The sequence below is a fragment of the Bidens hawaiensis genome, unplaced genomic scaffold (assembly GCF_021521415.1).
Source record: "Bidens hawaiensis isolate Kalapana, Puna unplaced genomic scaffold, B.hawaiensis_p1.1 tig00002866_1, whole genome shotgun sequence".
Classification (NCBI taxonomy): Eukaryota; Viridiplantae; Streptophyta; class Magnoliopsida; order Asterales; family Asteraceae; genus Bidens; species Bidens hawaiensis.
In genome coordinates, this window is record NW_027491154.1 from 1,032,197 (window position 1) to 1,058,040 (window position 25,844).

At 35.5% G+C, this 25,844-nt stretch overlaps 2 protein-coding genes across 2 annotated transcripts; both read right to left on the reverse strand.

The window, feature by feature from the left end:
* Nucleotides 1–9,637: 9,637 nt before the first annotated feature.
* Nucleotides 9,638–10,147, reverse strand: LOC143621458 (auxin-responsive protein SAUR78-like). Its single transcript, XM_077092878.1, has one exon. It carries the CDS (start codon nt 10,039–10,041, stop codon nt 9,643–9,645), a length of 399 nt encoding a protein of 132 aa, XP_076948993.1. The 5' UTR covers nt 10,042–10,147; the 3' UTR covers nt 9,638–9,642.
* Nucleotides 10,148–17,922: 7,775 nt separating this feature from the next.
* LOC143621510 (uncharacterized) lies at nt 17,923–25,112 on the reverse strand. The gene is made up of 11 exons (XM_077092918.1): nt 24,914–25,112; nt 20,992–21,180; nt 20,850–20,903; nt 20,668–20,778; nt 20,499–20,561; nt 20,134–20,388; nt 19,910–20,056; nt 19,804–19,831; nt 19,655–19,725; nt 19,495–19,554; nt 17,923–18,404 (listed from the first exon to the last, which is right to left on the reverse strand). The coding sequence occupies exons 1-11, from the start codon at nt 25,109–25,111 to the stop codon at nt 18,336–18,338; spliced, it is 1,245 nt and encodes a 414-aa protein (XP_076949033.1). The 5' UTR covers nt 25,112; the 3' UTR covers nt 17,923–18,335.
* Between the last annotated feature and the right edge of the window lie 732 nt (nt 25,113–25,844).

Genomic DNA, 25,844 nt, shown 5'->3' on the forward strand with positions numbered 1-25,844 from the left:
AATTGACTAATAATATTATGCAGATATGATCGGCCAGTTGTCGGATTACTAGTGAAATCTTTAAAAGATTTTTAACGAGTGTGAGACAATGATAATTGATTGCACAAGGAAAGATAATTAATACATGGAGTTGAAGTGGGAGACCAAGACCTGGGTGTAAAAAATAGTTAGGGGGTGTTTCAAATCAAATTCGAGTTTGTCTTTGACTCAGGCGAGTCATGTCTAAAATGTTAAAATCTGTAGGGACGGTTTTGGATATGTGCAGGCTAGGCAGCTGTGTAGGGGTTGTATATTTTGAGAGGAGGCCAATTTTATAATTCACTAGTTTTGGACTCATGTATTACACGAGTAGTTATTGAAAATAAATATTTAATACATAGTAAGTACACAAGAAAACAATAAACTCGTTAAACACTATTAATACAGTTGTTATACAATAGTCAGTAAAACAATTTTAAAGTAAAAGACAATTATAAATATTTTTTGAGAGAGGCCCAATTTTATAACTCATGTAGCCCACGAAAGCCAACGAGTTCTCAGGGATGACCCTGCAAAATTTGTATGTACGGTTAACATCACCTAAGTAATTGGGGGGTTTTCCAAGTGTTGGTAAAAAAAGATTCAAATCAAACCAAGACCAAAATTTTTGTTTGTTTTATTATTTGGTTTTCTTTTTTGGTTTTCAGTGTTTTGTATGAGTTCGGTATAATTACAGGTCAATTTTTGAATTAGGCATGAAATCCGTGGACCAGAAAAAGTATAAAGAAAATAGGTTATGAATCATTTTTCGGCTTTATAATTATGCTTGAATTTTTGAGAAAAAAAAATATGAATCTAGACTTAAGTATTTGTTTAAATTCTTTATTATGTGAATTTCAGCATTAAACTTTTGGCCCTCAATTTAGGCCATAAATTCAATAAAAGACAATTTAAACTAGTCCGTTGGAGGTCGAATTTGAAGCAAGGCAAAACTAAAACCAAACCGTGATATTCGAACAAAATTTCATTATTGTAAGCCATTTTTTCCTATGTACAAATGTAAAATTGGAAACTATTCAAACCAACCATACAAAAATCGGCATCATAATCAATCCAAACCAGCCCAGACACGCCTAAGTGGGTAGTTCGGTTTTAAATTCTTTTATTGCCTAACCTAAAACCGAACTTATATGTATTAGAAATGGGCATAGCCTGGTGAATTCGGTCTAGCTATCCAATTAAATCAATTACACCTGTTATTATTCGGTTTCTTTGATTGAATTCGGTTTGGTTATCTAAATAAGCAAGATTTGTGGAACCTATAAATCTATAATCAAATTCGACACGATAAGGAATCAAACTAAAAAACTAATTCACAATTTGATTCGGTTATTATGTTTATGGATACGATTATGCTATGAGGAGCAGGGGCGGATCTAGGTACTTCTAACGGGTTCACGGGAACCCACTGAGTTTCGAAATTTATATAGAATACGTATATAAATTATGAAAGTGAACCCACATATATTTTGAGAGTGAATACATAAGCAATATGGAACTCTGGTGTGGTGGTAAATACCTTCCTTTGAATTGAGTAGACCCGGGTTCTAATCTCCTCTTCAGCGCCTTTTTTTTATTTTCTTTCTTTTATCTGTTTTGGTAAACTTTACGATTCAAAGTTAACAGTTTTTGATGCGTGTTGATATTAGTCCAAGGTGCAGTTGCAATACATTATTTCTATAGTCCCATGTTATAATAAAATAACTGGATGTGTAGTTGTAATGGTTTGCATATTATGAGGTGTTTTAAAGTGTGATCCACTGATCTAATACTAGACCAGTTGGATAAGGGTCAATGATACTAGACCAGTTGGATAAGGATTAAAACTAGTAAATTGTTTCAGCAAAGCACCTAATCTTCTTAGGGCTGACTACAACGATATATACGCCTGTAAACGAATTGAGCGTTTAATGAATCGTTCGGCGGAAAGTTCGTTTATGTTCTTTTATTTAATAAACGAACGAACATAAGCGCATGGTCCATTCGTGAACGTTCATTTATTCATGTTTGTTTACATATCAATCAATCAATCAATCATACCCAGTAAAATCCTACCGACAGCAAAGCTATAAGTAGGGTCTGGGGAGGGTGGGATGTAGGCACACCGTACTAGAGGTGTTCAAAAAAACCGGTTACGGAACCGGTTTGGCCGGTTCAACCGGAAACCGGTTTTTTAAAAACCGGTTTTTTTAAAAACCGGTTTGACCGGTTTACGTAACCGGTTTACGTATCGGTTATACGTTTTGGAGCCAAAACCGGTTTTATAACCGGTTATAAAAAAAACCGGTTTTTTTAAATAACCGGTTATTAAAAAACCGGTTAACCGGTTTTTAAAATAACCGGTTTATTACCGTTATAAAAAAAAACCGGTTAACCGGTTTTTTAATAACCGGTTAACCGGTTAAACCGGTTTTCGAACGTTACCAAACGGCTTTATAGCCGTTTTTTTTTTTTTTGACCGTTTTTTAGCCGTTTTTTTTTTTGTTTTTTTACCATTTTACCCCCACAAACATCTATATATAGTTTAGGTTGGGTATTGGTTAGATCACACTTGATTATACAACTCCAAACGCTCTAAACGTTTATTTCATACGCGATTATACAACTCCAAACGCTCTTCTTTCGTAGTCGTTTATTTCATACTCGAGTATACCACTCTTAATTCGTAGTCGATTATCATGGCCTCCCAAAGTGCTGCTTCATCGGTCAACATGGGTGCCTCGAACACGGGAGAAACCGTCGTTCGGGTCATCCCCACGAAACGAAACCAAGATATTTGGCAACATTTCGACCTATGCGAAATGTCTAACGGAACCCAAAAAGCTAGATGCAAACATTGTTTGAAGTTTTATAACAAAGAAGCAAACTCCAGTTTAAGAGCTCATGTAGAAAAGCCCTCTTGCAAGGTCTTGAAGGACGAATCCGGAAGTAGTTCGCAGCCGGAGATGACGAATCAAGGAACGGTGTTTACGTACGACCTTGAAGCGGTACGTCAACAGTTTGGCAACTTTGTGATTCAACAATCACTTCCTTTCAACCACTTCGACAACCCTCAATTCACGGAGATGATGCAAAAGTATGTTCAACCACGCTACCAACACGTAAGTCGTTCGACCCTTAGAAGAGATTGTCTTAAAGCATGGAAAAACGCTAAGTCCGAACTAATTTCATACTTTTCAAACTTACAAACTGGTGTGAACTTAACAACGGATGTGTGGTCGGTACCTAATGGTTCGCCCGACTCATACATTTGTGTGACGGCTCATTGGGTTGACCCCCGGTCGTGGCAAATGATGAAACGAACCGTTGCGTTTCAATTGTTTGATTACCCGCACACGGGTAGAAATATTTTTAAACTCTTGGATAAAGTCATTCGACAATACAAGATTGAAGATAAAATCTTTTCAATATCGTTTGATAACGCGTCCAACAATACGGCCGCGGTTGGCCATTTAAAATTAAAGTATAAACCTATCTGTGATGGAGCGTTTTTTCATAGCCGATGCATTGCACATATTATCAACTTGGCCGTGCAAGATGGGTTAAACGTGATCGAAACGCAAAGAAACAATTTTAAAAGAATGTTACGAGATGTTTTTAGCAACAATTCAACATTTTCAAGATACAAAAAATTTTGTGAAGAAGCTAACTGTCAATGGTTGGGGCCTAATTGGGATTGTCCAACAAGATGGAACTCGACTTGTGAAATGTTTGAGAAAGCCATCCAACAAAAACAATCGTTAATTGCGTTTCATCAAATTTTGTCAAATAGGGGTAAATGTGCACCGTACGATCCTAGAAACTGGTTATTGATTGAGATCGTTACGGAGGTTCTTCAAATTTTTAAATCTTGCACAACTAGTTTATCCGGGGTTTACTATCCAACAAGCCCCATTGCTTTACCAAAAATTGCTGTCATGTGCACAAAGTTGACTGAAATTCATTGTAGGGGTGCACCTTATTTTGATATGGGTGCAAAAATGAAAGAAAAATTTAGAAAATATTTTCAACAACTACCCGCTGTTTTGACCTGTGCGGCTGCGTTAAACCCTTGCATCAATGTTGGTGGTGTTGAAGCTTTAATAGAAAAAATTTGTGATGAGCTAGAGTTAAACGACGATCAAAACCCCCATTATAACCAAACTTTAAAGAATGCTTTCAACACCACCTTGGCAAACATGTATGATGTTTACCTTACAAAACACGGGTCGTCTTCCCAAATTCATGACTCGTTAAGAGCTGTTGCCCAATCCCAATCCCAAACCGACCTTGAAATGGGGATGTACTACATGATTTGGGAAGACGCCGGTAAACGTCAAAGGGTAAACACCCCAAGCAGTGAACTTGGAAGGTATGGTGGTACCAACTTTGTGAAACACATGACTCCGGATGAATTTAGAAGTCTTGATTTGCTGGCTTGGTGGAGAGGTAAGGAGGATGAGTTTCCGATCCTCGCCGCCATGGCCAAAGATTTACTAACGGTCCAAGCTTCCACGGTAGCTTCGGAGTCTGCTTTTTCTGTTTCTGGCAGGGTTATATCGATTAGGAGGACTCGACTCACTCCACCAGCTGTAGAGATGTCGATTTGCTACAAGGATTACTTGGACTCTTTAGATAGGGCACAACATCAACGCTCACTCGAGGGGGAAATGGAGTATGAGGCGGCCTTGTATGAAGACGAGGTCAATCAAGGACACACTCAACCAATGACCGATGAAGAAGCCGCGTACGACGATTACCTAAGGAATAGCTCGGGATCGGGTAGCGAAGAAAATGAGTAACAAACATCAACTTGTTAATGTAATCGTGTCTAAGCATTCTTTAATGTTTGTATTTTTGAGTTACGAATATGCGATAACGATTTAATGTTTGTATTTTTAATGTAAAAGCTATAAATGAAAGTTATGTGTTTTTAATCTTCCAAGCAAAGAATGCTAACAACGAAACCCTAAACCCTAAACCCTAAAGCAAAAAAAAAAAAAAAAAAAAAAAAAAAAAAAAAAAAACCGGTTAACCGGTTAGACCGGTTATTAAAAACCGGTTATAGTCCATGGCTTTGTAGCCTAGTGGCATCTTGGTGGTGGGATAAGGCTTAGGGACCATAAGGTCCTGGGTTCGAATCCCATAAAAGGGGGTTTTCCCAACTTTTGTTGGCTTTCCTCCTGAATTGGTGGTTAGGCATTATTGCCTAGTGGAGATGGATATGATCGCGTGGTTCTGCTGGTACTATACTCCAGTGGTCCGTGAGTGATCCTAAATTTGCCGTTCAAAAAAAAAAAAAAAAAACCGGTTATAAAAAAACCGGTTTAATAACCGGTTCTAACCGGTTTCTAAACCGGTCCAAACCGGTTTGGCCGGTTTGAGTTTTCATTGATAAAAACCGGTTAATAACCGGTCCGGTTATTAACCGAACCGGTTTTTTTCTGGATAAAAAAAACCGGTCCGGTTAATAACCGAACCGGTTTTTTCAAAAAAACCGATTTGTGCACCTCTACACCGTACCTCTATCCAAAGGAATAAAGAGGTGGCTTCCAGAGAGACCCTCGGCTCTAAGTACATGTGTATGAAGCAAAATAAAGGAAATCAAAGTTTAACAGTTATATAAAAACTACTACTAATTATAATAATATTAATAATAAGATCACAGTTTAACAGCTATATAAAAGCTAATAATAATTATAATAATAATAATAATAATATATGTAAGGGAAATATCATTATGGTATGTGACCTAAATAAGTTAAGTCTAAGCCCTAAGGTATTCAATTCTCTCTAAAAATCCTTAACTTTAATTCTACTTCTCCACGAATTTATATCCTCAACCATGTCCTCGGAGAGGTTTAGGTCTATCAAATCATGCCTAATCCTCTCATCCCAAGTCAATTTCGGTCGTCCTCTACCCCTCCTCCCCTCTATAGTAATGTTTTCTACGGATCTAACAGGATTCGTCGTCTGTCTTCTCTTTACATGTCCAAACCATCTCAATCTCCACTCTCTTATCTTGTCTGCTATGTTCGCCACCCCTAATCTCTCGCGAAACACAACGTTTCTTATTCGGTCTAGCCTTGTGTGCCCACACATCCAACGTAGCATTCTCATATTAGTAGAAAATAAATAAATATTATCTGGACAAGTAAATAAATATTATCTGGATAAGTAATCTACTTAAAAGTTTTCATCTGTTCGTTTGTGCTCATTTAAGTGTGTTTATTTCTGTTCGTTTATGTTTGTTGTGTTCATTCACGACTGTTCATATATGTCCATTATTTAAACGAGCGAACATGACCACAACTATTTGTAGATTAAGTGTTCGGGCTTGTTTAAAGTTAAATAAAAGAACGGACATGACCACAACTATTTATCCGATTAATTTTCCGTGCTTGTTTAAAGTTAAATTAACGAAAGAACATGACCCCAACTTGAATTTTAACTTATTAATGACTTTTTATATAACGGATTTTAATATATTAACCCGTCTCCGTATATTTATTTTTTTAATTTCTAAGGACGATGTTTGTTTTTTTGTTATTGTATTGAATTTTTATCATGTGATGAACCTACCCGACCCGAAACGATTGAACATACCCGAATTTTTTTATGTCCATTCGTATAAAATTAAAGCATCTAAAAACAGTGAACTCACTGGAAAAAAATCTTAGATCCGCCACTGATGAGGAGTGTTAACGAAGCACCATCACTAGTGGTGCTGAGATGGCACCAATAGTCTCATTGAAACACCGTACTCCTATCCCCAGACCACTAATGGTGGGGTCCCGATGAGGCAATGACCCATCCCAGCCTCCCAGGTACACCACACTCAATCAAATATATTTTTTTCATTTCCTTTTGTATTTAAATAATATAAATAAATGAAATAATGAAGAATGCAAGAGAATGGAATATAATATAGGTTGAATGGTATGATTGAAGGTGGAGAAAAAACTAAATACTGATACATCAAATGATCTAGTGTGATGAAAGTAGGAGTGAGCAATAAACTGAAAAAATCGATCCTAAATCGAAAAATCTAAACCGAAACAAAAACCGACGGTTTGGTTTTATGTTTTTGTAAAAATCGAACTTAAGGTTCGTTTTGGCTTTGCATGAAATAAAAACCGAAAAAACAAACCGAATGGAATTTCTAAATTTTTATACTTTTTAAATAATTAATAATAATTAATAAATATGTAACTCGAATATTTTTGACCAAATGTATAATTATTAGCTAGTTAACAATTAACAAAATTATTTATACTTATATTTATTATTTCTCCCAACTTTTTTCGCCCTATAATTTTCAAGCTCAAATGAAAACCGAAACCGAATCGAAACCAAAATGAAAACAGGGAAAACCGAAACCGAATGGTTTCAAAAATCCAAAACCGAAAGTTTTTGTTTTTAGTTTGGTTTTAATCTAAAACCGCACTGAATCGCACCACACACACCCCTAGATAAAAGAATAAAGTATAACACATAGACTTCGGATTTTTTGATTTTTTTTATTCAAAACTTTGACCTGTGGAGTAGTGTAGGGATGAACAAAATTGGTAGGTACCGATTGGTATCGGTACCGTACCGAAATCGATACCAAAATTTTGAGTTTCGGGATCGGTACGGTACCGATACTGGTATTTCCCGATTTTTTACATTCGGTACCGGTACTATTCCGGTACCATACCGATACCGAACCGAATATTTCAGTACCGTTACCTATACCAAGAATTGATGATTTACGAGATCGGTATTTTTGATACCAATACTGGTATGGTATGATACCTTGCTCATCCCTAGCAGTGGGATGAGATTAATCTAGTAGAGGAGGAATCATGATAACAACGGTGTGCTTGTTTGGATTATGAATTAATGATCTTGGGCCTGGCTTTTCAGTTATGAATAGTAAATCTAGAGATGGGTGTAAGGTGTTGGTCCCTTTATTGGGCATTGGGCCACAGAGGGTACGTGTGTGGGTGTATCATTAAAGCCCATCTCTTTTACACATTCCTATTTGTCAGCTTTTGTATAATTGTATTTATTGCACTTTATTTTTCCGAATTGCTTAGTTATGTATATTTATGTGATAAGGAAAAAAGGTAATTATATTGTTACTTTGTCAGGCATTACAAATTTAAAATCAATAAATCTATTTTGTCTTCTTATCCATTTGAATTGTATCGTTTAACATATATCTAGCTTTGTTAATGTTTAATGTAAAATTATTGTTGTCGCACTATAAAATTACAATCAATCTTACTTTCATGAATAAAACGATATAGAATTACAATCAATGCTACTTTCATGAATAAACTGTGACATGAATCCAACGTGTAAATAGAGAAAACTTTTGACATCACCTCTTTAAAAGACTTAATAAAATGTGCTTTAGTGTAACTCAGTCATTAGAACTAGCCCCTTATGTAATGGTCATTCCTTTGATCCCCCCCCCCCCCCTTCCTACCTCTATAGGTTTTTTGTATGGATAGACAGACTTATACCATATGTTGTCTAATATAATTCTTAAATATGCACCTTATATGTCAATTATGGGACTTGAACCCTCAACATTTATGAAGAAACATCTCCAACTGATAACTAAGCATCACTAAACCAAAGACCCTTTGGTCCTTCCCGCTATATAAAGACCTCTCTTTCTCTCATGAGATACCTTATTGTATACTTCTAATGTATATGTTTATGCTCAACAATTATGATGTACGTATATTAGCATGGTCATCGACAGGTGCTTTAGACGACGACCCTAGAAACCCACTCTGACAATAAGAAGTACCCCATGATGTGTACAACTCAACTTTTAGCTCGTAACGACAAGGAATGATTCAACATGATCGACAAGACCACTTTTAATCATAATAGTACTTCACAACTGTCGAAGAGTTTCAACAGCTACATTGATATTTGAAAATGTAATGAACTTGCAAGGAGTCAACGACAATCATGAACTCGCGATGAAAGTCGAAAATATCAAAGCCATGAAAGTTGAAACACCAAACACAATTTGTCAAAAAAAAAAACTTTCTAAACCAATACATTTAGCTTAAGGTATAAAATGTAAACTCAAATTGCTTATTTTAATTTAAATATGACCTCAAGTTATGAGATAGATTTTTTCTTCTAACGGTTAACACACTTTTTAATTCTACTCCCAACTTATCCTTCTTTTTCTTTCTTCTTATACAACCGACCTTATCATTTAGAAATGCAAAGTCACCATTTTTTACTTAAATTAGAAAGTATTGATATGATTTCTTGTTCGAAAAGATCTACTAGCTTTTACTTTACAAACACAAACTTAGATTTTGATATTGATACAAATAGAACATTTATTTCAATGGGACCCTAGAATAATATTGTGATACAAGTTATACTCAATAGCATACCATATTGGTAAAACTTAAATATTACTTAATGAAGGTTAGATACATAATCATCATCAAAGAAGTTACAAATCACCAACTCCAAATTATTCATGAATCAAATTAATAATATTGCATGAAATAATGATCATCTCAATTCTTGAGATCGAAATTAGATTCACAATTAAACCTAAACCTAAACATTATGAATCCAGATGAATTCCAAGGTCTCTTAAGACGAGTAGAGTCCAGCTAACTCATCCAACGCATCCGAACTCAGATTCAACTCCGAGTTATTCTCAAGCATCCACAACAAATGATCAAACAACACAACTTCACAATTAACAACCGACACATCATTTGATTTCTCAATCAAAGCATTAACAAGCGGATGACTCAAATACTTCGAATCAATCACGTAGCGTTTCCTCGTACTTCCCACGAACACCGTCTCCTTCGGCTCATCTTTGCAGCCATAAACCACAACAGCACTAGTATTCCACATTATACCTCCAGGAGCAGCCGTGGACTCCCTGGTGGATTTGGACCGGAGACTCGTGTATGAGGAAGTGCGAACGAGCTGACGCGATAGCGTCTTGCATTTACGGAGCATGAGATTGAGTTTCTTCATGGTTTGAGGGTTTGGGTTTAGATGGGTTGATATGTTATATATTGGTCACGTAGAGGACAAGGGTGGAGAATAATAATAATAATAATAATAATAATAATAATAATAATAATAATAATAATAATAATAATATTATTATTATTATTATGGAGGTGGGTGTGATGTGGATTGTTGTGGGAGATGAGGGGCCCATTTGTAATTATTTTTGTTTATTTGATAATAACATTTCATCTTAATTTAACTATTATATAACTATTACGGGTTACCAATATTTTTGGATTTATTAGTTGTTCATAATCATAATTAATTATTTGTTTAGCATCATTATTATTATGTTAATAACATAATTATGTATTATGATGGAAATTAGCAATAACTGAATAAATAATAGAGGTAATTAATGGTATATATAGTGTAGTGAAAAAAATAATTAACTAAATGTCTAGTATGAGAAGTTTTCAATAAGAATTGTAAGAACGATGTATTTGCATTTGTTTAAAAATTGATCTACATCGAAATAAAATATAAAGGGCAAGAAGTGACAGAGTTAGAACTAAACGTATATAAATATTTATATAATATGTCAAGAAGTGACGTAGTTATAAATTTATTGTCATTGTAATTGTTTTCCGTATCCATTTAAGAATGAACCTTGTAAGATTGGATTTCCGATTTTTGTTGGATTGAATCGGGTCACTAGATATGTTGTATTTTTATTGGTTTGATTCTTATGATTTTTCGAATGTCACATTAATGTAAAGTTACTTTTATTATAAAAAACTGCTTAAGACGAATGCAAAACTTCTAAATTCTAAATTTACACCAATATGTATTATGTGATTAGAAACCCCAACCGCGTAGAGAGAAATATCATTACTACACATCTTGATACCATTAGACTACAAACTCATTGGTCTATAGATGTTTAGCTAATTATTGATTACTAGCTCAATACAACCACTTGATAGACCGGTTTGTTCTACCCCGCATCCTTATTTTCATCATGCAAATTATCTATAAAGATCATCCTCCGAAATTTGATGTCATTTAATATAGTTTATATATTTAAAGAAAATAACTAATAAAAAATAGAAAAAAAAAACTCAAGAGGTCATTTGATATACACCAATGCATAAATGAGATTTTGACCGATGACATCTTGTTTCCCCACCCTCTCCATGATCTACAACCATGGACATTGATTCATTGAACAGAAACAAAAATAAATTATTTAGTACTAAACTAATTATGATCAATTATTTCATCATTCATATTCAAATTTTATATAACCCTTTTAGTATAATATATACCCAACAAAAATGTTATTTCAAACACATATTTAACTAATATTTAACTTTATAAAACATAAAATTCAAAATTTATTAGAATGGCCTAAAAACAGAACACACATATCTAAACATAGTCGTGCCTTATACTTTTTAACATGTGAGTTCATGTATAATCAAAACCGTGCCCTCTACTTTTCTAACATGTGAATCGTCACAAAAACACACAAGTACTACGTACCTCGTAGCCGTATGTCAATGTTCGTCAATAAAATATACATATTATGCGCCCCTTATATGTTATAACCATGAATCATACATATTATCATAAATTCTGTTTGGTATATATGTGCATGTATGTATGTATGTATCTTTATTCATTACACAAACAATTAAAAATATAATATCAGCTTTTTATATCTTAAAAGAAAATAGAACGATTATATCTTTTAAAAAGTAGTGTGAAAGAAGAATCTTTGGATATTTGCATTTTATGAGGTATATATGATTTTACAAACAGTTTAAGGTTCAAACTTATAATTTGTAGTAATATTTTTGTTAAGTACATACTTTATTTACCGTCTTTGTTACACCAACTTATTACATAGAGAGTTAAATAAAAGCTTTGAAAGTATGTTCAGAGTTGATCAAAAAAACCGGTTCCTGGAACCGAACCGGTGGACCCGAACCGGAACCGAACTGGTTCCTACCCGTTTTTGGTAGGAACCGGACCCTATCTGATTCAACCCGATGATCCGTGACCGGTTCTTGCAATTCTGAGTGGGGGCGGGTAGGAACCGGAACCGGTTAGGAACCGGTTCTATCCGGAACCGGTTCTAGCCGTTGGATCGATTAAGCCGTTGGAAATCGTTTTTTTTGGCCGTTTTTTGACCGTTGGGGTCAAAAATAGCCTTTTTTTGGCTCCCCCAAGCACCCCACTACTAGTATAAATAGGTATTTGGTGTCATGGGTTCATCACAACACTCAAAACGCAAATCCGAACGCAAAAAAATACAAAAAAACGCTATTACAGTGTTTTGAGTTCTCTAATCTCTTGTTTTCTCTTCTTCTATATTCATATTTGTTGTTATGGCTGCCTCACAATCATCGGTTGGTCAAGGTTCCAACGCCGAACCAAGTTTCGTTCGTATTGTACCTCATAATCGTAATCAAGAGATTTGGTGCAATTGGGATTTGGTTGAATTGAGTGACCATTCATTGAAGGCTCGGTGCAAGTTTTGTGGGGTTTATTTAAACCTACTTTCGAATTCAAATTTGAAGAAACACATCGAAAAACCGTATTGCAAGGCGTTGAAAAAGAACGTCGATTCGCAACAAACGCAAATGGATAGTGAAGGCGGAATATTTACATACCAAATTGATCGAGTTCAAGATCGTATGGCGAAGTTTGTGATTCAAGAAGCTTTGCCGTTTAGCCACTTCGACAACCCTCGCTTAACCGCCATGATTCGAGATACGCTTCAACCACAATACACTCACGTAAGTCGTCATACTCTTAAACGTTATTGTTTAAAATTGTGGAAGAAGGCCAAAGAGGTACTAATTGCATATTTTGAAAATATAAATACGGGAATAAACTTAACTAGTGATGTTTGGTCGGCTCCACATGGTCTACCCGAATCTTATCTTTGTGTCACCGCTCATTGGGTAGACCCGTCATCGTGGGAAATGATGAAACGCACCATCGCTTTCGAACTCTTTGAGTATCCATATACGGGAGATAATTTGTTTGAAATTTTAGATTATGTTATAAAAACTTATAAACTAGAAAATAAAATATTTTCAATGGCATTTGATAACGCGTCGAATAATACATCGGCGGTTGATAAATTAAAATTAAAATATACGCCGATTTGCAATGGTGTATTTGTTCACTCAAGATGTGTTGCACATATCATTAATTTAATCGTGCAAGACGGACTTGCTTCGGATGAGGTTACATCGGTTATAAACGATTTTAGACTAATGATACATGAAGTTTTTAAGAAAAGTAAAAAAAGACAAATGGATTATAGAAAATTTTGTAAAGATACGGGAAGAAAAGCTTTGGGAGCTAATTGGGATGTACCTCATCGATGGAATTACACTTGCATAATGTTTCAAAGTGCTTTGGAACAAAGTGAAACTTTACAAATGTTTCATTCTAGTCTTGCCGAGAATGATTTGGCAATCCCCTTTTCAAATGAGAAATGGGAAATTATCAATGACTTATCGACTTTTCTTGAAGTTTTTAAAACATCAACTACGAAACTATCGGGAACGTATTATCCGACAAGTCCCCTGGTTCTTTCGGAGTTATTTTTAATGGTTAACAATCTTAAAGAATTTGAAAATAAAAGTCCAATGTTTTCAAACATCATATTACCAATGAAGTTTAAATTAAAAAAATACTTTCTTGAATTGCCACCGGTTTTTACTTGCGCCGCCGCTTCAAACCCAATGTTAAATGTTACGGGGGTTGAATGTGTGATAGACGAAATTTTTTCAGCCTTAGATATGCATGAAATTGACCCAAACTTTTCAACAGAGGCAAAAAATTATTTTAACTTGAATTTTAAATTTATGTATGACTTTTATTTAAATAAATATGGGTCAAACATACACATGCCTATGCCGGGGGGGGGGGGTCTTCATCAAGTTCAAGTGCTACTAGAGTACGAGATCCCATGATTAGCCTTATGAACACCGTTCGCAATGTTAAAATAAAATATTTTAGCTTAGTGGAAGGTAAAGGAAACCGAGTTTCCGATTCTTGCTACCATGGCCCGTGATTTACTAACCGTCCAAGCTTCTACGGTAGCTTCGGAATCCGCTTTTTCTCTTAGTGGCAGGGTAATATCGGTGAGAAGAACAAGACTAAATTCGGAGTCGGTGGAGATGTGCATTTGCTTAAAGGATCACTTGGACTCAATCGATCGTATTCAACACGTAACCACTCTCGAAGATGAAACACCACTTGATGTTCGAGTGCACGACGAACAAGAAGGCATTTCTACAAGTAATTCCGAGGAAGAAGTCGCCGCTCAATAATTACGACGAACAAGAAGGCTTTTCTAGAAATAATATGTCACAACTTTATATTTATAAGTTTAATGTTTTGTTAGTTTGTTTTTGAAGATTTTAAAAAATGTAACCTTTTTTTTTGAACTTCTTAAAGTAAATAAAATGAATTTTATGTTAATTGTTTTGTTTATTTTTCATGCTATACAAATACGAATCGTAGTTTAGAATCCAAATCGCAAACGAAAAACGAAAAAAAAAAATTTTACACTGTAACCGGTTGGAACCGGTTACAGTGTAGGAACCGGTTTAGGAACCGGTAAGAACCGGTTAGATAGGTTAGGGGTCCGAGGGTGGGAGAACCGGTTCGGTTCCCTAACCGGTTCGAGCCTGGAACCGGTTTAAAAGGGGGTTTTGAATATAGGAACCGGTTCCGGTTCCTAGTCCCAAACCGTTTTGAACATCCCTATGTTCAGATGACCAAGCAACTCAAATATGCAGTCACTTTGTTTCTAATTGCAAGAAAAAATAGGATACATTTTCCGTTTTAATCACGTCGATATCATTTTACAAGACTACCGTTACAACACTCTAATACAGAGTTGTTCAATGTATAATCAATTTTAAGTAGAATATTGTAAAAAACCATAGATGCATATACGTGCCACGTAAATTACGAAGATGGTTCAATATGACATAATCGATAATAACCACAAAGGGGAATGTATTGGAATATTTTAGGTAAGATTTACTATAATTTAATCAGATACATTTAAAACTTAAACAGAATCAAATGATCAAATCTCAAATTGAGACTAAAAAGATGAAAATATAATAATAATGAGTTTAGACCGATGGGAAACCAACAATATAATTGCACTGACTTTTAAGAGACATGAGAATATAAATGGATACCCATGTCCATTTTTTCTGTATTTTATTCATATATCATAAACAAATACGTATACTAATCATTTTAATTCTAATGATACATAAATTAAATACCAAACACGAAGAATGAAGGTTGATTTTGGAACAAACACAAATTGAGTGTCAGTATGTGTCACATGGGTGTTCCTCTATTATTAGAGAATATAGTCTCACCTTTTATATTATTTATCAATTTCTTATTTTTATTAAATCTTCTTAGTTAAGTGTTCTAACCACACCACATAAATGTAGTACTGGGTCGGACAATAATAACACAGCTAAACGGTGACAATAATGGTACATTTAGCACAAGTCTAAAATGGCTGTTTCTGCCTATTTCCGGGAAACGAGGGCTGCCACATGTATACTGGGATATCTAAACTAATGCCATATTAGTACCCTCAGAAACAGACAATATACCGATGCTTTCTCAGTTTCACTTTTTAACAACATACATACATACATACAAAATACACCATTCTTCTTTTTACCAAAAGCTGCTTGACAACTCAACTAAAGAAAAGTGAACAAGGAAAATAACCAGTCATTTTCTTAGATCTCACAATTCAATTACTGGTTTAACCATGAGATACCCAGTACACGGTTGAGATTCTCGTGCCTGTCTACTTTTACCCGAGTATCATAGTACTTCCATCGATAATGACTTCAATTAATGTGATACGTGACATCGTATAGCATATAGATTTTACGTATGTAATGTTTATTCACACACATACATATATAATGTTATTCATGTATGTATTGTTACCCATGTATAGAACGTGAAAATATTAGGTTCAAAGTTCGGACGAGTAACAGTAAATACACAACCAAAGGCGTACTAATCTTATATGCATGAATTGCTAAGAGATAACTAGAGAGGTATAAGTATAACACGCTTGGAAAAATGGTTCTTATTGTTGTTTTCTAACAAAAAGATATGCGTATTTCATCCGGTAACTTTTTAGTCCACGAGTCTCAAAAAACAATCACCAAAGAAACCATCATCTCACGAAGCAAGGAAAAAACAAAAATAGCGAAGCTACCCTTTCCACTACCAGGTTCGTCAGACATCAATCTATTTTGCATTATGTTTATAGAGCATATAGCACAATATGTTTTGAATGAACCCAATCTTTATCGGCGACTGAACCCATTAGTATTAAAATAAATTGAACCCACTACCCATGAATTTTTATATAAATCTTTAACTAAATGTCTAAATAAAGAAATTATTAAAAATTTGAAGCGCAATGAGCAATAACCCGGTTATAAAATCAAAGATATAGTCCAACTAGTAATGGCCTTTCGATTAAACATTTTAGACCCAAATGAACAATGGCTTAGTTTGATTTCTTAACCTAATTTAGTAGCGGTCGATTGAGCCGATCGCTCTTCACAATCGATAATTGACGATCAAAGAATGTCAAGGAACAACTATAATATGTATTTTTCTTTTATGAATTTTATTGAATGTCTCTTTAGTAACAATATACTTTTATTATGTGACCTTACTCAATATAGCCCGAAAAGTTTGAAAAATTCAAGCACCGAAAACTACCGAAAACATATACCGAAAACATAGGAAAAAAATTTTTTTGCCACTACTAAAAAGTCAAACATATATATCCTTTTAATCATGATTAGAAATTTTAAAGAAAAAAATAAAATAAAAAATAGGTTGCTTAGAACTAGAGATGGTCAAAAAAACCGGTCCGGGAACCGGTTTGCCGGTTTAAACCGGAAACCGGTTTTTTAAAAACCGGTTTGACCGGTTTACAAACCGCCGGTTCGTATTTCGGTTACAAGTTTTAGAGCCAAAACCGGTTAACAAACCGGTTAATGGAAAAACCGGTTTTTTTAAAACCGGTTATTATGAAAAAAACCGGTTATTAACCGGTTATTTTAAAAAAAAAACCGGTTAACCGGTTCTAACCGGTTTCTAAACCGGTCCTAACCGGTTAGACCGGTTAGGGTTTTGACATACAAAAACCGGTTATTAACCGGTCCGGTTATTAACCGAACCGGTTTTTTTTCGGGCCAAAAAAACCGGTCCGGTTAATAACCGAACCGGTTTTTTTAAAAAAACCGATTTGTGCACCTCTACTTAGAACCAGTGAGTATAGTCCAGGACCCTTGGACCAAGTACAGGATATTGTCGGCAAGTGTCCCACAAAAGTTACAAATAATTGACACCTCAATGGACCCTACCACAAAGGTGGTGGGAAACAGGCACACTAAATCTACTATCAAATCACTATATATTTCGGGTTAAAAAATGCCAGTTAATGCACATTATCTCTACACAAAAAGATTAAAGGGTCGTTATATTCAAACACCACCCCTCATGGTGTGTTAACGATTCTATACGGCTCGTATAGGGGCTATACGAGTGGTATAGCCCTCACATGACTAACTAATGTACGGATGACAGCTTTTCTAGTCTATACGGGCCGTATAGCCCCTATACGAATCGTATAGGCTTCAAACACCTGACACTCTTCATCACAAAAAGACAAAATTTTGCACTTATACGGCTCGTATAGCCCCTATACGAGCCGTATAGACGCATATGATGTCCAAATAACCTATATGGTGTGGGAATAGCCTATGCCTGGCATATTAAATAGCAAACTGATGGTTGCCATTGGTTGATGATGAAGGCAAGACACATAATATCTACATTAGCTAGCTTCTAAGCCACCATGTGTTTGATTAAAAGCAATATCAATATCCAATCAATCAAAACTAGAATAATGGCAAATGGCAACAAACCAAACCACTACTAACAGTATATAATTGATACCATCAACTGGAATCTATTTATGTCAAAACCTTAAATCAAGCCCCTCAACATCATCAAAGTGTCCTTGTCTACAAAGGGATACTTCCTTAACTTGTTCTTTGCTTTGTAATTTCATAATATATCATTTTTTATGAAAAGAAAATGAATAAGTGTAACTTATCGCGTATGGGAAGCTTACCTCAAGAACATTGTATGTTGAATGACTTAATAAAAATTATAACTGTGTGAGGCAAAAATTTATTGTTCCAACATCTTTAGACGTTAAACCGGAACAACATAACATCACCTTCTTGTACAACGTATTCTTTCCCCTCGGATCTCAACTGCATATGTAACAATGAATCTTGTGTAAATGAAATTAGGACCAAAATAGATATAAATTAACAGATTTCAAGTAGAGCTGGGTATATGGGCAGGCCAGACGGGTTGAGTAACGGAGTAAAACAAGTTCGAGATGAACCATGCCACATTTGGTACGAGATGGTATGTCGGTAGGGGTGTCAATCATGTCGAGTTGAAGGTTTGATGGGTTGAATTGTTCAACCCAAACTCGACTTGTATTTTTATTTGTGCCAAAAATATCAACCCTTACATGCACACACTTATAATCATGTAAGCAAACACGACCCATAAGTCACTTATCTAACTGGACTGGCAAGTAATAACCGTAACCCTTTATCTAAACGGGTTGACGGGTAATAATCAAGTTGATGGGTTGTAAAAAAATGGGGTTCAACAGTTCATAATCGGGTTAGTGGGTCGACCTGTTTACCTAAACAAGTTGCTGGGTCAACAAGTTTAACTAAACGGGTTAAACATGTCAAACCCGACATGCTCGTTTAATTGAACAGGTCAACCCAAACATGGCCCGTTTTTTAATCTGGTTAGATATGTCAACCCATAACCTAACGATTTTCGAGTGTGTTTGAGTCGTGTCGGGAATTGCCACCCCTAGGTATGCGCAAGGTAATTAATGTGGTATTATGATTACAATTTACAAAAGCAATATTACTAAAAAGTAATTTAAGTTTTCTAATAAACACAACTTACAAGACTGTATGTGCTATAAATAGAATTTAGAGTTTAGACACGACTTCCAGCCCGTTTGACTCATTCGATCCATTTACCATGTTCTCTATTTAGTGAAACCTTTTTGTTCGGCCTATTTGAGATATAACGCAACAGAAGTTGAGTCATACAGAAGTAAATGGGTTGAAACTGGAACATATAATTGCTAGGTACGGATTTCAACTAGAAGTGGAATTTTAAGCTGTGGAATCAAAGTTTCAAGCATAACACGGAAGATCTAGTGGAGATATTTTTATGGTATAAAGAAAAAACATCAAAAAAGTGCAAAAAAAATTCATAAGCACACCACAATGATTTAATTTAGGGAATGGGGAATCAACTTACAAGTCCTTTCTCCCTTGCAGCAGATAATGAACCAGCAGCTACAAAATCGTTATATGCCACCTGATAATATTAAATGAAAAAACACAACTATTAGAATAACAAAATAAGATTCACTTTGTAAAGGTATTCATTATTCAGCTTTATTCGCCAACACACTTACCGTCTCTGCTCTGATGAAACCTTTCTCAAAGTCAGAATGGATAACCCCTGCAGCTTGAGGCGCAGTCATTCCTAGCACATCAAACCATATAATTTAGATAAATTACTACGGGTCCAATAGACTAAAAGAAGAACAAGCCAAACTTAAACCTGCATGTATGGTCCATGCTTTAGTTTCCTGCAAAAAGAATATAAAAATCATTTAATAAGCAAAATATACAAAAATCACTGATTAGAAAAGAAACCTGTTTCGCACCTTTTCTCCAGAAGTGAAGTATGTACGTAAACCGAGAAGGTTATATGTCGCCCTAATAAGATTTCCGAGACCACTCTCGTCTACACCGAGAGATGTCAAAAACTCTGCTCTTTCTTCTAATGGAAGCTCAGTTAGCTCTGACTCCACCTGCAATTGAAACCCTAATTTTAGTTTATACAACTTTAGATTATAAAACTTGATTACTAATTCTAAATTTGCAATACCTGTGCTGAGACGGTTACAATGCCAGACTTTAATTCAGAAGCAAGTTCCATGACATTTTTGACATAAGGATTACTTTCAGGTGTAGCTAAATCAGACTCCGCAACATTTGCCACGTAGATCACAGGCTTCATTGTAAGTAAACAGAGATGAGTTACAGATTCCTTTTCAAAATCTGTTAAAGCCACTGATCTTGCTGGTTTTCCATCTATTAGTGCTGCTTGTATTTTTACTAGGGCTGACTTCTCTGCTTCTTCCTGATTTTTCAAATATTGTAAAAGAAGGATTTAAATTTTTACTCATATGACATAATATTAAAAAGAATTATTATTTATTAATCAATGTTGACGACTGAAATCAGTTTTACCTTAGCTTTGACTTGTGAATTACTAGTTTTGCTCTTTTTGAGTTTCTCGATTCGTTTCTCAATCTGCGTTTCTTGTATCAGTTCAACTTATTATAAAATGCTACAACTATATCATGTTGTCAAAAACTTTGTAGAGAATTTAAATTAATTTGGTACAAAAAGTAAATACCTGGTCCAAATCTGAGAACGCTAACTCTAAGTTAATGACATCAATATCTGACTTGGGGTCAACTTTTCCGTTCACATGAACAATGTCGTTATCCTCAAAACAACGTACAACCTGATATAACAGCAATTTTAATTTTCGAAGCAAGTGATATATTAATCAATATATACAACTAGCCAACAAACCTGAAGTATGGAATCCACTTCACGTATGTGTGACAAAAATTTATTACCTAAGCCCTGTGACGATTATTGAAAAAGCATTTAAAATATATAGATTAAATTTAAGAACTTATATTAGAAAGTGAAAAAATTTGAATTTCTAAACCTCGCCTTGACTGGCTCCCTTGACAAGGCCAGCAATATCAACAAATTCTATAGATGCTGGAACCGACCGTTGAGATTTGCTGAGATTTGAGAGTACTTGGAGACGTGGATCAGGAACAGCAACAATTCCAACATTCGGTTCAATTGTACAAAATGGAAAATTAGCAGCCTGAGCTTTTCCGTTTTCAACCTATAAAAGATAGATTATAAAATGCTGATTTAATTTATTAAACCAGAGCACATATAATGAAGGCACCAAAGGATGGAAAAGATTAAACAAGACAGACTTTGTAATCTGATTTAACAAGTTGATACTAGTACAGAGCACCTACAAACAACAATTAAGAGTGTTCCAATTCTGAATAGATATCGGAGGCAAGGGAGAATGACAATAGTTGCTGTAAAACTAACTGCATTCATTTTAACTAGAAATGAAGTCTAAACCAGGAAAAATAAACAAACACCTAAAATTATGCAACTAAATTTCCCATGAATCCTTGATCAGATAACACCTAAAATATGGTACGTGATCCCATGATCTATAAATTTCTACAAATCAGCAAGTAAAGTAAATTATTGAAATGATTTAAGCGTGCAAAAATCAAGTAGAGTTATGGACTAATTTCGCACCACGTTCTAAGCCATATGATTTGATTTGCAGCTATGTTGCTGCAATGACGTTGGCTTCAGCAGTAGATTGCATGATAATATCCTGCTTTCTAAAACACCGAGAAAACACTCATGACTAGGAGCCAAGATTAAACAATAACCTAGAGAACTCTTCACATCATCATGAGAACCTGCAGGGTGACTATTGTAATATCCTATAACTTAATTCCAGTTGCTCTAAAAGAGTGAAGTTGTGCAGTTAGTGAATCTAGATAGAAGATTTACAGCATGCGCAACCATCAAGGCTTCTGTAAATATTCCATAACTCTTGCGCAATTTCTCCATTTGACACATTAGTTTAGTTGTTACTTTGCAATTTTCCACCTTAAACCTTTTCAAAATATCTCATGCATACTCCTTTTGGCAACAGAACACTTCAGTTTGCGTTTGCTTGATTTCCAATTCAAGAAAACAAGCCATTTCTCCTAGATGCGCCATCTCAAACATATGCTATGTATTTTATTTGAACCTTTTAACAAGCTCATCACCACTTCCTGTAGTGAGAATTTGCATATAATGAAACAGCAATAAAAATGATCCCGTCACTTTGTCATTGTCATCCTGCTTTAAGTTCTGAAATGTACTCTTCGTCATTGTCAAAAGTCAAAACTTTAAGGGTTAATCTTGCAGCCACTCTGAGCTTCCATTCACTGTCTGAATTTCCAGAATATACCGGCAACTTCTGACTTGAATCTAAGGAAATCAATCAAACACATATTAGTGTAGTCATCAATGAAAGCTATGTAATACCTACTCCAATGAATGGCAAGAGTTTTGTGAGGTTCTTCCACATCGTTATGTATTTTATTTGAACCTTTTAACAAGCTCATCACCACTTCCTGTAGTGAGAATTTGCATATAATGAAACAGCAATAAAAATGATCCCGTCACTTTGTCATTGTCATCCTGCTTTAAGTATTGAAATGTACTCTTCGTCATTGTCAAAAGTCAAAACTTTAAGGGTTAATCTTGCAGCCACTCTGAGCTTCCATTCACTGTCTGAATTTCCAGAATATACCGGCAACTTCTGACTTGAATCTAAGGAAATCAATCAAACACATATTAGTGTAGTCATCAATGAAAGCTATGTAATACCTACTCCAATGAATGGCAAGAGTTTTGTGAGGTTCTTCCACATCGTTGTGACTTAATTAAAGCCTTTTAGTATGCCATATTTGGCAAGTCTTGTTTAAATTAAATGCAGTGGCGTGATGAAAAATGACCTAGCCTTTTGTGACAAACTACAATATTGAGCTTGGTTGCAGAATAGGCCTATTGCTCTCTCTGAAGGATCTGGTGTAAAGAGCACCTCTTCATCTTTATCTTAACTACATCATTGCCGTCTTTATTTTCGAACAGCGAAATTCAATAACTCAAGAGGCCAAACAGTTCACTAACAAGCAGCTAGCGAACTGGGCAAATTAACAACATAAGAAATTACAAATCGAACTTTCTCCACCTATTCCAATCTAAAACCAAGCTCTTCAACCTATGTTTGATCCAAAGAAACGCCATAGACTTGATCTCACCAATTATGTTTTCAATCCTTACGGGAATATTCGAGAATAAGAAATTATTACGAGCGCACCATAGACTCCAGCAAGTGACCAAAACTATTGATTGAACCACCTTTTTCTATACTGAGTGGCCCGGAACATGCTTGTATATGTTGAGAAGATCGTCTATTGTAAATGCATAAATAGGTGGAATGCTAAACCACTTACTAATATCCTGCCACACCACCGAAGCCAAATAACACCCTATAAACAAATGATCCACCGTCTCCGCCTCGGACAAGCAAAGGCAACATATATTAGGACCATTAATAATCTTGCGTTTAATCAAAGCATCCGCGGTCGGTAAGCGGGCCAAATTCAATTTCCAACCAAACGTGTTAAGTTTTTATGGAACCATGAATTCCAGTTAAAAATATTGCCCGGTGGCAATGGCTCGACATCATAAAGCAATCTCTTGACCGATGCCACTGAGTACACTCCAGTCTTATCACCTAGCCACCACCATTTATCACTCCCATCCTTGAAGCAATAGGCTTGTAATGAGGAAATTAGGCTGTGGAAATTAGAAGAGACCACCCCATTCAATAATCTGGTCTTCCAATCCCATTGCAAGGAAATCAAATGCCCATTAGCAATTATGCACCGATCGGCCACCCGACAACTTTTTATCACCTCTATGCTAAAAAGGTTAGGGAAAACCAACTTAAGAGGTAAATTAAACAACCAAGGATCCAGCCAAAATCTAGTTCTATGACCATTCCTAACTTCGCTTTTAATGGCCAAAGAGAGAGACAAATTCAACGGCACGGTGTGATTTTCTAATTTGGCGACAGAACTCCAAGTCCCATTCAACTTCTTGTTATGGGGTAGAGCGGGCTAAGATCTAGGAGTGAAATGCAACGCGTTGATGAACTTTCTCCATAAACTTCCTTCTTCGGTCTTGAATCTCCACCACCGACGCGAAAGCAGTGAAAGATTAGAAACTCTAAGGGGGGCATAAGCCTAACCCCCCATCCTTTTTAATAGGGGTCACCCGATCCCAAGCTACCCAACTCATTTTTGAAACAGCCTCACCTCCTCCCCATATAAAATGTCTTCTTTTAGCTTCGAGAAGATGGCCTCCTCCCGGAACATGCTTGTATAGGTTGAGAAGATCGCCTATTGTAAATGCATAAATAGGTGGAATGCTACATCCTTGATTTGACAATACTTGATTTCAAAGACAACTTTGAACCCTATCTCAAGCTAGCTGGCAAATACTATTGTCAAGTCCTTGTTGTTTTCCAGTGAGAAAACAGTAGCTTCAACTTTTCAGGAACTGAATCACTGATACAATAAGTGTTTAACCTCTCTAGATTAGTATCAGAAAACTCAGAGCCAAGTAATAATCTAACTTTGTCGGCAAGAATGAGTAACTAATCAGAATACTCTTTGAGAAAGCAGCTAATAACATAGCTCTAGCCTTGAATTTTCTTCTCCTTTGGACACTGTGTTTGTATTATGGTCGCATTTCCAGTGATCATTTGCCTCCGAAATTGAATGCAAGTGCAGTTAAAAAAGAAGTTTCAAAATCCATATAAGAAACCAGAGAGTGTTTACCAAAACAGAAAGTTTTTAAAAAATTGATTTCCTAACTTCCTAATTATCAACTAAACATATAACTGCAATTACAGTTACAATTACAACATAATCAAATTGAAGTTTAAATTGGATGTAGCAGAAGTGAGAGAGACTTACAACGGCGTTGAATAGAGTAGACTTGCCGACATTAGGGAGGCCTACGATTCCAGCTTTTAAGCTCATGCTTATCTTCGAAGAAGAGTAACGCCGACGGAATGCAATGGAAAGAGGTTCCGGCGAGCATATTCTGGTGGTTATGAAGGAAGATGACTTGAACGGAAGTGCGACGATATGGTGGCATGCTACCCTTGCCATTTTTGATCTGATAAGAATAGAATGGTTTGGTCTGGAAATGATAAATATGAGAGGGAGGTTGTTTTGGTTCTAGACTAGGGTTTTACCACCACCAGACTTTGTGTCATGAATACATTTTTTAGATATCGGTAATTTTAATATATATTGCACTTTAACATTAATAAATTAGTATATCTTCTAATTATTAACAAACTAGTATTTAGACCGTTTGTGTTTTTGGTCGTGAAACCAAAAACACAAACTTATCACCTGTTTGCTTTGAGCGTGGGGTCGTGAAACCGAAAACATAAACTTATCACTTGCTTTGAGCACACATCTCTAATGACATCAATGAATACAACCCCGAACCATTCAATGAAGTATGTAACCCTTGAAAGATAGTATACTTAGAAGCCCAAACAATCCAATATACAGAGCAATGACTATATATTCTATCAAAGGTGAGTGATTTTCCTCAATATACACAGCAACACTTAAGATGAACCTGTGAAGTTGGCGCTTTTGTAATAATGCAATTAGTATGTGAACTGCACGTTTCAGCACCATGTATATATTACCATTTTGTTTATGGGAATTTCCGTCTTCCCATAACGAAATTTTTCATGAAGGTGCTAAATGCCTATGGGATTCATCTATCCCAACTGCACCCACGTTCTGTAATGCGAATTCGTCACTACGAATTTGTATGTATAGCACGTGACATGGTACCACATGTTGACCGATTTCCGATTTT